This window comes from Cherax quadricarinatus, chromosome 49 (genome assembly GCF_038502225.1).
Source record: "Cherax quadricarinatus isolate ZL_2023a chromosome 49, ASM3850222v1, whole genome shotgun sequence".
Classification (NCBI taxonomy): domain Eukaryota; kingdom Metazoa; phylum Arthropoda; class Malacostraca; order Decapoda; family Parastacidae; genus Cherax; species Cherax quadricarinatus.
The window spans coordinates 7,125,038-7,139,553 of NC_091340.1; the positions used below are offsets into that span (position 1 = coordinate 7,125,038).

Below are 14,516 nucleotides of genomic sequence, written 5' to 3' on the forward strand. Positions count from 1 at the left end.
CTTCATGATCAAGGTAAATGTAACAGTGAATAAGCTTCATGATCAAGGTGAATGTAACAGTGAATAAGCTTCATGATCAAGGTAAATGTAACGGTAAATAAGCTTCATGATCAAGGTGAATGTAACAGTGAATAAGCTTCATGATCAAGGTAAATGTAACAGTGAATAAGCTTCATGATCAAGGTGAATGTAACGGTAAATAAGCTTCATGATCAATGTAAATGTAACAGTGAATAAGCTTCATGATCAAGGTAAATGTAACAGTGAATAAGCTTCATGATCAAGGTAAATGTAACGGTAAATAAGCTTCATGATCAAGGTGAATGTAACGGTAAATAAGCTTCATGATCAAGGTAAATGTAACGGTAAATAAGCTTCATGATCAAGGTAAATGTAACAGTGAATAAGCTTCATGATCAAGGTAAATGTAACAGTGAATAAGCTTCATGATCAAGGTAAATGTAACGGTAAATAAGCTTCATGATCAAGGTGAATGTAACGGTAAATAAGCTTCATGATCAAGGTAAATGTAACGGTAAATAAGCTTCATGATCAAGGTGAATGCAACAGTGAATAAGCTTCATGATCAAGGTAAATGTAACGGTAAATAAGCTTCATGATCAAGGTGAATGTAACAGTGAATAAGCTTCATGATCAAGGTAAATGTAACGGTAAATAAGCTTCATGATCAAGGTGAATGTAACAGTGAATAAGCTTCATGATCAAGGTGAATGTAACAGTGAATAAGCTTCATGATCAAGGTAAATGTAACGGTAAATAAGCTTCATGATCAAGGTGAATGTAACAGTGAATAAGCTTCATGATCAAGGTAAATGTAACGGTAAATAAGCTTCATGATCAAGGTGAATGTAACAGTGAATAAGCTTCATGATCAAGGTAAATGTAACAGTAAATAAGCTTCATGATCAAGGTGAATGTAACAGTGAATAAGCTTCATGATCAAGGTGAATGTAACAGTGAATAAGCTTCATGATCAAGGTGAATGTAATAGTGAATAAGCTTCATGATCAAGGTGAATGTAACAGTGAATAAGCTTCATGATCAAGGTGAATGTAATAGTGAATAAGCTTCATGATCAAGGTGAATGTAACAGTGAATAAGCTTCATGATCAAGGTGAATGTAACAGTGAATAAGCTTCATGATCAAGGTGAATGTAATAGTGAATAAGCTTCATGATCAAGGTGAATGTAACAGTGAATAAGCTTCATGATCAAGGTGAATGTAATAGTGAATAAGCTTCATGATCAAGGTGAATGTAACAGTGAATAAGCTTCATGATCAAGGTGAATGTAATAGTGAATAAGCTTCATGATCAAGGTGAATGTAATAGTGAATAAGCTTCATGATCAAGGTGAATGTAATAGTGAATAAGCTTCATGATCAAGGTGAATGTAACAGTGAATAAGCTTCATGATCAAGGTGAATGTAATAGTGAATAAGCTTCATGATCAAGGTGAATGTAACAGTGAATAAGCTTCATGATCAAGGTGAATGTAATAGTGAATAAGCTTCATGATCAAGGTGAATGTAACAGTGAATAAGCTTCATGATCAAGGTGAATGTAATAGTGAATAAGCTTCATGATCAAGGTAAATGTAACAGTGAATAAGCTTCATGATCAAGGTGAATGTAACAGTAAATAAGCTTCATGATCAAGGTGAATGTAACAGTAAATAAGCTTCATGATCAAGGTAAATGTAACAGTAAATAAGCTTCATGATCAAGGTGAATGTAACAGTAAATAAGCTTCATGATCAAGGTAAATGTAACAGTGAATAAGCTTCATGATCAAGGTGAATGTAACAGTAAATAAGCTTCATGATCAATGTAAATGTAACAGTGAATAAGCTTCATGATCAAGGTAAATGTAACAGTGAATAAGCTTCATGATCAAGGTAAGTGTAACGGTAAATAAGCTTCATGATCAAGGTGAATGTAACGGTAAATAAGCTTCATGATCAAGGTAAATGTAACGGTAAATAAGCTTCATGATCAAGGTAAATGTAACAGTGAATAAGCTTCATAATCAAGGTGAATGCAACAGTGAATAAGCTTCATGATCAAGGTAAATGTAACGGTAAATAAGCTTCATGATCAAGGTGAATGAAACAGTGAATAAGCTTCATGATCAAGGTAAATGTAACGGTAAATAAGCTTCATGATCAAGGTGAATGTAACAGTGAATAAGCTTCATGATCAAGGTGAATGTAACAGTGAATAAGCTTCATGATCAAGGTAAATGTAACGGTAAATAAGCTTCATGATCAAGGTGAATGTAACAGTGAATAAGCTTCATGATCAAGGTAAATGTAACGGTAAATAAGCTTCATGATCAAGGTGAATGTAACAGTGAATAAGCTTCATGATCAAGGTAAATGTAACAGTAAATAAGCTTCATGATCAAGGTGAATGTAACAGTGAATAAGCTTCATGATCAAGGTGAATGTAACAGTGAATAAGCTTCATGATCAAGGTGAATGTAATAGTGAATAAGCTTCATGATCAAGGTGAATGTAACAGTGAATAAGCTTCATGATCAAGGTGAATGTAATAGTGAATAAGCTTCATGATCAAGGTGAATGTAACAGTGAATAAGCTTCATGATCAAGGTGAATGTAATAGTGAATAAGCTTCATGATCAAGGTGAATGTAATAGTGAATAAGCTTCATGATCAAGGTGAATGTAATAGTGAATAAGCTTCATGATCAAGGTGAATGTAACAGTGAATAAGCTTCATGATCAAGGTGAATGTAATAGTGAATAAGCTTCATGATCAAGGTGAATGTAACAGTGAATAAGCTTCATGATCAAGGTGAATGTAATAGTGAATAAGCTTCATGATCAAGGTGAATGTAACAGTGAATAAGCTTCATGATCAAGGTGAATGTAATAGTGAATAAGCTTCATGATCAAGGTAAATGTAACAGTGAATAAGCTTCATGATCAAGGTGAATGTAACAGTAAATAAGCTTCATGATCAAGGTGAATGTAACAGTAAATAAGCTTCATGATCAAGGTAAATGTAACAGTAAATAAGCTTCATGATCAAGGTGAATGTAACAGTAAATAAGCTTCATGATCAAGGTAAATGTAACAGTGAATAAGCTTCATGATCAAGGTGAATGTAACAGTAAATAAGCTTCATGATCAAGGTAAATGTAACAGTAAATAAGCTTCATGATCAAGGTAAATGTAACAGTAAATAAGCTTCATGATCAAGGTAAATGTAACAGTAAATAAGCTTCATGATCAAGGTAAATGTAACAGTGAATAAGCTTCATGATCAAGGTAAATGTAACAGTAAATAAGCTTCATGATCAAGGTGAATGTAACAGTAAATAAGCTTCATTTAAATGTTCATGTTACTGAATAAGTTAAGTTTGCAACATATTGCTACGATGGTAGGCAATGCTCTCGCTTCACACGATGAGTGTCCGTGGCTCGATTCCCGGCATGGGTGGAAACGTTGAGCGTGTTTCCTTTCACCTGTTGTCCCGTTCACCTAGCAAGCAAGTACCTGGGTGTTAGTCGACGGGTGTGGGTCGCATCGGCAGGTTCATTTTCTTGCATCAAGAGCCCTTCCCCTGGCATCAAGGCACTCCCTTGAAGGACCCAGATCAAGGTATCGCCACCACTGCTATATGCAATATGTTTCTGGTGTTAGTTAAATTATAAAGTACGCTAAGAGACAACACAGTGTGAGGGGTCCAAGACTATTCAACTGCCTCCCAGTATACATAGGGGGGGATTAGCAATAGACCCCTGGCTGTCTTCAAGAAGGCACTGGACAGGCATCTAAAGTCAGTACCTGACCAGCCGGGCTGTGGTTAGTACGTCGGTTTGCGTGCGACCAACAGTAACAGTCTGACTCGACTCAAGAAATCGTAATGACACGATTGCAAATAAACCATACCCCCGGCCGGGATTGAACCCGCGGTCATAGTCTCAAAACTCCAGCCCGTCGCGTTAGCCACTAGACCAGTCTGGTTGATCAGGCCCTGATCCACCTTGAGGCCTGGACACAGACCGGGCCACGGGGGTGTTGACCCCCGCGGTCACAATGTATACTCCAAGTATACATTGTGACTGAAATGTTTAGATTTTTCTTGAAGATTTGTGAGTGAGTTCCATCAATTCCGGGATTTGTTCTACTGACAAGGTTTGAATGTAGTTAAGAGTATATGTGCTGGTGGTGCAAACTTCCAGGTGTAGCCCAGGTGTAGACGGGAGGTGGAAACTATGTAACGCCAGATGCTGCCTGAAGTCATATGTCTGCTCTCCTGCAGATGACACCCGAATCTGCATGACAGTGTCTTCCATTGCAGACACTGCAAAGCTCCAGGCGGACATCAACCAAATCTTTCAGTGGGCTGCAGAAAACAATATGAAGTTCAACGATGAGAAATTTCAATTACTCAGATATGGTAAACATGAGGAAATTAAATCTTCATCAGAGTACAAAACAAATTCTGGCCACAAAATAGAGCGAAACACCAACGTCAAAGACCTGGGAGTGATCATGTCGGAGGATCTCACCTTCAAGGACCATAACATTGTATCAATCGCATCTGCTAGAAAAATGACAGGATGGATAATGAGAACCTTCAAAACTAGGGAGGCCAAGCCCATGATGACACACTTCAGGTCACTTGTTCTATCTAGGCTGGAATATTGCTGCACACTAACAGCACCTTTCAAGGCAGGTGAAATTGCCGACCTAGAAAATGTACAGAGAACTTTCACGGCGCGCATAACGGAGATAAAACACCTCAATTACTGGGAGCGCTTGAGGTTCCTAAACCTCAGGAGGGAGAAATACATGATTATATACACCTGGAAAATCCTAGAGGGACTAGTACCGAACTTGCACACGAAAATCACTCACTACGAAAGCAAAAGACTTGGCAGACGATGCACCATCCCCCCAATGAAAAGCAGGGGTGTCACTAGCACGTTAAGAGACCATACAATAAGTGTCAGGGGCCCGAGACTGTTCAACTGCCTCCCAGCACACATAAGGGGGATTACCAACAGACCCCTGGCAGTCTTCAAGCTGGCACTGGACAAGCACCTAAAGTCAGTTCCTGATCAGCCGGGCTGTGGCTCGTACGTTGGTTTGGGTGCAGCCAGCAGCAACAGCCTGGTTGATCAGGCTCTGATCCACCAGGAGGCCTGGTCACAGACCGGGCCGCGGGGGCGTTGACCCCCGGAACTCTCTCCAGGTAAACTCCTGCATAACACCAAATGCTGCCTGCAGTCGTACATCTGTTCCTGCTCTCTCTCTCTCCTACATCAGGGGAGGCACACCCGTTCTGTATGATGAGACTGTAATACTTGACACAACCGTGTAATAGCTGAAAGATATAACTGTAACCAGCGGGGGTCTGATACAGGCTCCCTGTGATCTCTGTAATCCTGGCTTACTGTAATACCGCTCACAAGAGCCACAGCGGTGCACAGTAAACCGCTCAGACGACACTTAAGTAAATAGTGACAAGTTTGTTATAGAATCTCTTGTGCCAGACGAAATAAATTATTGTTGAAAATGGTATAAAATACCGACAAACTGAAGATTAAGATACATGTGCAACAGTTGGGTATATTTATTGTTGAAACATATCACCTACACAGGAGATTTCTTCAGTCAAATACAGACCACCTCAAATATTGTTTTTCCAAGGTTGATAGACTGATTACATTATCTTTATTTCACTACTACATCTGCTTCCTTTGTATTTGACTGGCTTAGCGCTTCTTTTTGATTATAATAATAATAATTGTATTTGACTGAAAAAGCCTACTGTGTAGGCGAAACGTTTCATCAATAAAGCTACCCAACTGTTGCGGACACTCGAGTGCGTAAATCAGTATTAGGTTGTTGTGGCACCTAAGTTATATTACTTTTGCAGTTGTTCAGAATGCAAAGAGTGTTTTTGAATGATGTGCAACATAGGCAAACACACCTATGGCTTTGAGACGGTCTCAAAGTGGTCACTTGTAGTCCAGAACGTCGAAAAGTCTACGTTGTGGCCACAAACTAACGTTACTTTTAGCACTATGACGGACATTTAACATCACTCTACAATCTTATAACCCCTCACAATGGGCCTCCTACTACTACTATTGCTACTACTGCTACTGTTGCTGCTGCTGCTCCTTCAGCATTATTACTACGGCTGTACTACTACAACTTCTACTATAACTATTATTACTATCACGACGACTACTAGTCCAAGGACTACCACCACTCCCTTCTTCCCATGCCCCTACCATGTTGTCATTAACCCTTCTCTACGTGTTTCTCCCCACTTGTGATTTGACAATAATCCAGGAGGGACCGAAGTCATAAGGTTTATCTCTTATTGCGGGTTTTTGGTGAAGTTTTGAAAGATGTATTATCTTTGTTTAGCAGTTTTACTGCTGAGTAAAAAAGACATCAGTGTCAGAGTTTGTCTCGTTTGAAGATTAGCTTTTTGAAGACTAGTAAAGTGTTCATCATTGAGTGAAATGCTGTCTAAGGATATGCTACAATTTTGTGACCAGTATTAGTGGAGCAGTGCTGTATGATCCTTGTGGGTTTAACGCCTAGTTGTGATTGTAATAATCAATATTAGTGAGAAGTGCGTTTGAACACCCTACGTGCTAAAACTGATTTTTTTTAGCATCAGTTTCGATTTAAAGTGTGATAATCTACGTATTTTAGCTAAAACATGAAGTACATGAAGTCTTCGGTTAACGTCGTTTCGGTCAACTTCGTTTCGTTATAACGTTGATGAGAAAAAGAAATCAATTCCCAGCCAGGAATGGAAAATATGGAAAGACTTAAATATCCTGTCGTGTGCAGCACTACTGCCCTCCCTCTCACATCTCTGGCCGTAGCAACTTAAATTTTGTTAGGTTAGGTAAGGTTTGTCAGGAAACAGGACAAGTGTTTCCTGACTTGGGTCTTAGTAAGATGACCTGCCGTTGGAGCTTATGGTCATTTGACTGAAGCCTTCCCCTGGCTTACTGGTCCATCCTTTTAAAAATTATGGTCACAGTTATAACCATTTAGTTACCGTTAACTCTTGCTTATATCAATTAGCCAAATGCAAAATTAGTATCGTTATATCAAATCAAATCAAATCAAGCTTATTCCCTATAAGGGTTACAGTGGGGGGGGTTTACAGGATTTGGATATTGTGTGGTTTGCATGTTATAAAATACTAATTACAGAGGGGGCCACTAGGACACCTAACATGGCTAGGCATTTCGGGCAGACTTAGATTAATTTTTAACATTAAATCCTTACAGATTATGGTATTTTTATTTATTTATTTATTTATTTATAATTTGAGCACACTTACAGAGGTACAAAAAAAAATACAGATAAGAGCAGCATGCCAAAGCCACTTATACTATGCATAGCATTACGGGCTGGCTTAAAATTAACTTAAGATTAACTAAGCAATGATGAAATCAGTGAAAAACATTAATGTAAACTGATTACTATAAAGCACAAGTGAGTATTACAAAGACAGGTCATATGGTTGCATGCATTAAGGCTAGGTTAATTCCAGAACCTATCGACGACGTTAAATGAGGCTTTCCCCTGTTAGAAAATGCCTCAACTACTCTGAAACGTCGAAATATGCAATAATAATATACTTATATGTTTTTATAGACTTTTCATATGATTTCTAATTTTCCACTAGGAACCGACGGTGGCGGCGCAACTACCGTAAAGGTGTGGAACGTTATATTACACCACACCCACTCTACTTAGGGCTGACCACGCCCACCCTTCCTGGGGCTTACCAAGCCCACCCTGCCTCTGGCTTACCACGCCCACCCTGCCTCTGGCTGACCACGCCCACCCTGCCTCTGGCTGACCACGCCCACCCTGCCTGGGGTTTACCACGCCCACATTGCCTGTGGCTGATCACGCCCACCCTGCCTGTGGCTGATCACGCCCACCCTGCCCGTGGCTGACCACGCCCGCCCTGCCTGTGGCTGACCACGCCCACCCTGCCTGTGGCTGACCACGCCCACCCTGCCTTGAGTTTGCCACGCCCTACACTTTAAGCTAAGCGCATCCTGTTAAGCTAGTGGGTCTGAGAATTATCTTCCACACGGCCCAGTCTCAGATCAAGCCTCTTAATTAAGCTGGGGAGGATAGATTACAGAATTAAGAACTACGAAGTACATAGGAAAGTAAAGGTATGTATGTGTGTGTGTACTGTAAGAGTTACCTGCCGCCTTACATGTTCATGAGATACCTGCCATCTACCGTATTTATGAATTAAAGATTTACCTGCCATCTTAGGTGTTCATGAAAGAGAACACTTCAACAATCCTACGAGAGGGAATAATATTTAACAGCGTTCCATTTCACACTTATCTGACAGGACGGTAGCATCTTCCTTGTATGACTGCTGTCTACCAACTACCTGTGTTGCGGGTTGACCACATCTACCAACAGTTTGTTGCAGTGCAGTGTAGCAACCCAGTCTACCAGTCAAGAAAATGACTTCGAAACGTAAGAATATGAGACTCATATATATGAAGGTGAGTTCAATAACTCATACGATCTTGTAATAGTAATAATAATAATAATAATAATAATGTGTCCAAGTGTTAAGATATCTGTAATCTTGAGATAGTATCCATATTTTGCATTTACCTGGAGAGAGTTCCGGGGGTCAACGCCCCCGCGGCCCAGTCTGTGACCAGGCCTCCTGGTGGATCAGAGCCTGATCAACCAGGCTGTTACTGCTGGCTGCACGCAAACCAACGTATGAGCCACAGCCCGGCTGGTCAGGAACCGACTTTAGGTGCTTGTCCAGTGCCAGCTTGAAGACTGCCAGGGGTCTGTTGGTAATCCCCCTTATGTGTGCTGGGAGGCAGTTGAACAGTCTCGGGCCCCTGACACTTATTGTATGATCTCTTAACGTGCTAGTGACACCCCTGCTTTTCATTGGGGGGGATGTTGCATCGTCTGCCAAGTCTTTTGCTTTCGTAGTGAGTGATTTTCGTGTGCAAGTTCGGTACTAGTACCTCTAGGATTTTCCAGGTGTATATAATCATGTATCTCTCCCGCCTGCGTTCCAGGGAATACAGGTTCAGGAACCTCAAGCGCTCCCAGTAATTGAGGTGTTTTATCTCCGTTATGCGCGCCGTGAAGGTTCTCTGTACATTTTCTAGGTCGGCAATTTCACCTGCCTTGAAAGGTGCTGTTAGCGTGCAGCAATATTCCAGCCTAGATAGAACAAGCGACCTGAAGAGTGTCATCATGGGCTTGGCATCCCTAGTTTTGAAGGTTCTCATTATCTATCCTGTCATTTTTCTAGCAGATGCGATTGATACAATGTCTAAAACAATAGGATAGAAGATAAGATAAGATTTCGTTCGGATTTTTAACCCCGGAGGGTTAGCCACCCAGGATAACCCAAGAAAGTCAGTGCGTCATCGAGGACTGTCTAACTTATTTCCATTGGGGTCCTTAATCTTGTCCCCCAGGATGCGACCCGCACCAGTCGACTAACACCCAGGTACCTATTTGCTGCTAGGTGAACAGGACAACAGGTGTAAGGAAACGTGTCGAATGTTTCCACCCGCCGGGAATCGAACCCGGGCCCTCCGTGTGTGAAGCGGGAGCTTTAGCCACCAGGCCACCGGGCCACGCTGCATAATTTCCGGAGCTTCATAATGAATCAATATTCAGCTCTACTGATAATTTTACGGCTATTGGGAAGCCGGTTATCATTTCAGGGGAGATTGACATTTAATATTTTACATATAATAATAATAATAATAATAATAATAATAATAATAATAATCTTTATTTCTACAAGTATGTACAAGGTATACAGACAATAGCTGACATACTATTATTCCTTGTTATGCAGAGCATTTCGGGCAAATTAGGTCAATTTTTCTTCCCAGGATGCGACCCACACCAGTTGACTAACACCCAGGTACCTATTTTATTGACACGTGAACAGGGACAGCAGTTGTCTTAAGGAAATACGTCCTAATGTTTCCACCCGTACTGGGGATCGAACCACAGACCTCAGTGTGTGAGTTGCCAGCAGCAACAGCCTGGTTGATCAGGCTCTGATCCACCAGGAGGCCTGGTCTCAGACCGGGCCGCGGGGGCGTTGACCCCCGGAACTCTCTCCAGGTAAACTCCAGGTAAACTCCAGGTACTAACACTCGAGCTAAGGAACACCCAGGATTTACGTATACAACAAACAAATCTGTTTTATAGTGGTCTTGAGGACACTCATGTTATGGGCACATAAGAGTACGGCATACGTGCACATAAGTACATCATGTAACTTTAATCTACGTTAACTTAATAAGGTAAAACAAAATGATTAACATCCCGCCGTACCTCTCCTGTTTGGGAGAGCTTTCTTTAATTTCAGTTGGCAACGCTCTCGCCTCACACACTGAGTATTCGTAATACGATCCCCAGCACGGGTGGAAACGTTCAGCATGTTTCCTTACACCTGCTGTCCATGTTCGCCTAACAGTAAGTAAGTAAGTAAGTAAATTTATTCAGGTATACACAATACAGTTACATAGAATTATCATACATAGCAGCATATGTGTAGAGAACCTAGGATAACCCAAAAAAGTCAGACAGAGTGACTTATTTCCATTGGGTACCTACGTGTTAGTCGACCGGTGTGGGTCACATCCTGAGGGACAAGATTGAAGGACCCTATTGGAAATAACAGTCCCCGCTTATGCAATATCTTTCTTGGATTGTCCTATGTGGCTAACCTCCAGGTTAAGAAGCCGAACAAATCTTATCTTGTCCTATCTTGAAGCCCCTCACAATAGGACAGCATTTCTCTCCAACACTGAAGGGAGGGTATGAGGCTCAGGAGTCCCTAGCAATCCCAACACCACAGTTAAACGGTGTAGGGAATTTTATACCGGTGTTGAAGGGTAGGCGTTTCCCTCTATCACATGCCTTGGGCATGTGACGAATTTCACTCCTTACTCTCCCTGGGATGTTAATCCTCACGAGCCTCTGGAAATAAGTCACTCTGTCTGACTTTTTTGGGTTATCCTAGGTTCTCTACACATATGCTGCTATGTATGATAATTCTATGTAACTGTATTTGTGTATACCTGAATAAACTTACTTACTTACTTACTTATTAGTCGTGACGCCATTTATTAGCATTCTATCTCGAGTAAAAGTCAATTTTTGTTGACTCAGATGAGTGTGTTGGTAGTCAGTAATTATAGTAACAAGATTCGTCAACATTAGCCGAAATTTAAGCAAGAATATCTTCCTAACGTAGATGGGAATACATTGATTCTTTTTCTCTTTCCGGAAGAAACTGTTTCTTTTATAATACCGTCCCATATATTTCCCGGACACCCGAGAAGGAGGGTTCAATAAGACGTAAGCTTTGACGGCCTTTAACAACCTGAACAATAACAAGATGTGTGGAATTTAGTGTGAGGTGTCAGCACTATGGTTATTACAGGTTGTTATATAGTTTATGGATACTTCCTACAAATATAATCACTAAGTTAAGGTGAGAAGTTAATTATTTTTTCGGGTTATTAACTCCGGAGAGTTAATAACCCAAGAAAGTCTTGGCTTATTTCCGTTGAAGACCTCGATGGAAATGCGTTTTTTTTTTTATGGATTATCTTCGGTTAAATCTTAGATAATTTACCATTGTGCCTATGACAGTTGTTTCTCGCAACCATTGTAAACATGTATGATTGTAAAGCTGAGTAAACTGGTAGTGTGTTTGGCTCGCAACCAGAAGTACCCCAGGCCGGATGACCCCAGGCTGACTGACCCCAGGCTGACTGACCCCAGGCTGACTGACCCCAGGCTGACTCCCCCCAGGCTGACTCCCCCCAGGCTGACTGACCCCAGGCTGACTGACCCCAGGCTGACTGACCCCAGGCTGACTGACCCCAGGCTGACTGACCCCAGGCTGACTGACCCCAGGCTGACTCCCCCCAGGCTGACTCCCCCCAGGCTGACTCCCCCCAGGCTGACTGACCCCAGGCTGACTGACCCCAGGCTGACTGACCCCAGGCTGACTCTCCCCAGGCTGACTCTCCCCAGGCTGACTCTCCCCAGGCTGACTCTCCCCAGGCTGACTCTCCCCAGGCTGACTCCCCCCAGGCTGACTCCCCCCAGGCTGACTCCCCCCAGGCTGACTCTCCCCAGGCTGACTCTCCCCAGGCTGACTCTCCCCAGGCTGACTCCCCCCAGGCTGACTCACCCCAGGCTGACTCCCCCCAGGCTGACTCCCTAGGCAGACCTCCCCAGGCTGCCCTCCAGGATAACCCCCCCCCCAAGTTGACCCCTCAGGCTGACCCCCCAGGTTGACCCCTCAGGCTGACCCCTCAGGCTGACCCCCCAGGTTGACCCCTCAGGTTGACCCCTCAGGTTGACCCCTCAGGTTGACCCCTCAGGCTGATCCCTCAGGCTGACCCCCCAGGCTGACCCCCCAGGCTGACCCCCCAGGCTGACCCCCCAGGCGAGGTGAGACGTATGAACAAGTCTCCTTTTGTGATGAAAATGGTTTTGAAAACTGACAAGTTGAAGAATGACACATGTGCAACATTTGAGAATCTTTATTGAGGAAATGTTTCACCAGCCAATGGCTTCTTCAGTCCAATACAGAGAATAACAAAGGAAGATGAGGAGTAGTATGAGGTAATCAGTCCCTCAGCCTCTGTTATTCTCTGTATTGGACTGAAGCCACTGACTGGTGCATGATTTCCTCAATAAAGATTCCCAAATGTTGTACAAGTGTCTTCTAGTTTCCTCATACTTGCTGCTTGTGTTCTTTGGTTAAAATTGAGTTTAGGGCCTCTCTGTTCTTGCTTATCCCCTCAAGGAAGATTCCTTGATGTTGGTGAGGGGCTCTTGATTTAGGGAATTGGATCTGTGCTCCAGTTCCCCAAATTAAGCCTGAATGCCTTCCACATCCCCCCCAGGCGCTGTATAATCCTCCGGGTTTAGCGCTTCCCCCTTGATTATAATAATAATAATGTTTCTGTATTGTGTATATAATAATGTTCTTGCTTATATAAACTTAAATAACAAGGGAATTGTGCAAAGGAAACATGTAATACTGTATATCTGTTCTAGAAGTATTTTGTCTGTCTGAAATGCGTTGTATGACTATGGGCTTCTCCATGTATGACAGAAGAATATACAGTATAATATAAAACTATGTAATGCCATGGAATATAAACTTAACTTTTACTTTCAGTAGATTGGTCTTCCTGATATGTAAAAAAAAAAAAAATAATTGGTCATGGTTTATGGTGTCCCAGTAATTCATCAGACTTAGGAAAAACTCATAAAATAGACCAGGGAGTGTAGGGGGAACTTTCACCTTTCCTTGGAAAATCGGCAAATATCGAATATTTCTGCTATTTTGAGCCCAATTTCATACTACATTCAGTCCTGAAACCAATCAGTAGTATATCTTCCATTCTGTCAAATGGCCCAAATACTGTTTTTTGCCTGGAGGTATGATTTTTTTTTTCTTTAAATTCTACTTTAAAGTAGTCTGTATTTTGGATCTGTTCCTTAGTGCTAAAAAGGTTTTTCCCTGTAATCAGTCAGTTCACCTGATATTCAAGAATCAGAGAATAAATAAAAACATGAGTCTTAAGGTGGCCAACCCATGAGCCAGGCCACAGGACAGGCTGAGGAAGTAGGAAAATTCCCAAGACAGGTTACATGTAAATTACATGTCACAGATAAATCTCGTTTTGCTGTATCCCAGCTGTGTGATGCTCCCAGCACCTACACAATCACTACAGTGTTCCTCAGTTAGTCATCATTTACCTACTACAGTGGAACCTCGGTTTTTGTTTGTCCTGGTTTTTGTCGAATTCGGTTTTCAACGACTTTTTTCATCAAAATTTTGTCCCAGTTTTCATTCATCACCTAGGTTTTCGTCAGTCCCCCGTACCAAATGTGTCTGTCTTCCTGCGTCCACACAAAGCATCCTACAAGTTCTGAATCAGTCTGGCTTCGTTTCTCGTCGAGTGAGCATTACCCTGCTTGTTTATCCAAAATATTTTGTAATAATCCCTTGTTTTTTGTGCTTGTTTATTGAGTGCAACTGCTAAATAAGCCACCATGGGGCCAAAGAAAGTTCAGAGTACCAGCCCTTTGATAAAGAAGGCAAGAAACACGATAGAATTCAAGAAAGAACTCGTAGCAAAGTATGAAAATGGTGTACATGTGGTCTGTCTCGCCAGGATGTATAGGAAGTCCTCATCAACAATCAGTGCCTTCTTCGGTAATTAAGGACATGTGTGCAAAGTGGGGTGAATTGCAAAGTTTTGTGGAGAAATATCACCCTAACAAAGCTGTTGCAAGCCATGTCTGCAACATGTTCAGTGACGATGCCTTGTCCCATTTTAGGCAAATCTTAGAGATGCCAGAAACAGACCTCTCTGGACCGATTTTTTGTGCGACAGGGGTCCAGTGCCAGTAAAAGA

At 41.9% G+C, this 14,516-nt stretch overlaps 1 protein-coding gene across 2 annotated transcripts in view; it reads left to right on the forward strand.

Annotated features, from left to right (window-relative positions):
* Window positions 1-8,099: 8,099 nt before the first annotated feature.
* The window catches only part of Pgant35A (polypeptide N-acetylgalactosaminyltransferase 35A), a 38,544-nt gene continuing 32,127 nt past the window's right edge, over window positions 8,100-14,516 (forward strand). Inside the window, exons 1-2 of one of the 2 annotated variants that reach the window (XM_070095168.1) lie at window positions 8,100-8,222; window positions 8,411-8,570. In XM_070095168.1, coding sequence (XP_069951269.1) covers window positions 8,529-8,570 — 42 coding nt within the window. In that variant the 5' untranslated portion in view covers window positions 8,100-8,222; window positions 8,411-8,528. Of the gene's footprint in view, window positions 8,223-8,410; window positions 8,571-11,431; window positions 11,564-14,516 lie in introns of those variants that run through there. The other variant, XM_070095169.1, reaches the window with a different exon arrangement.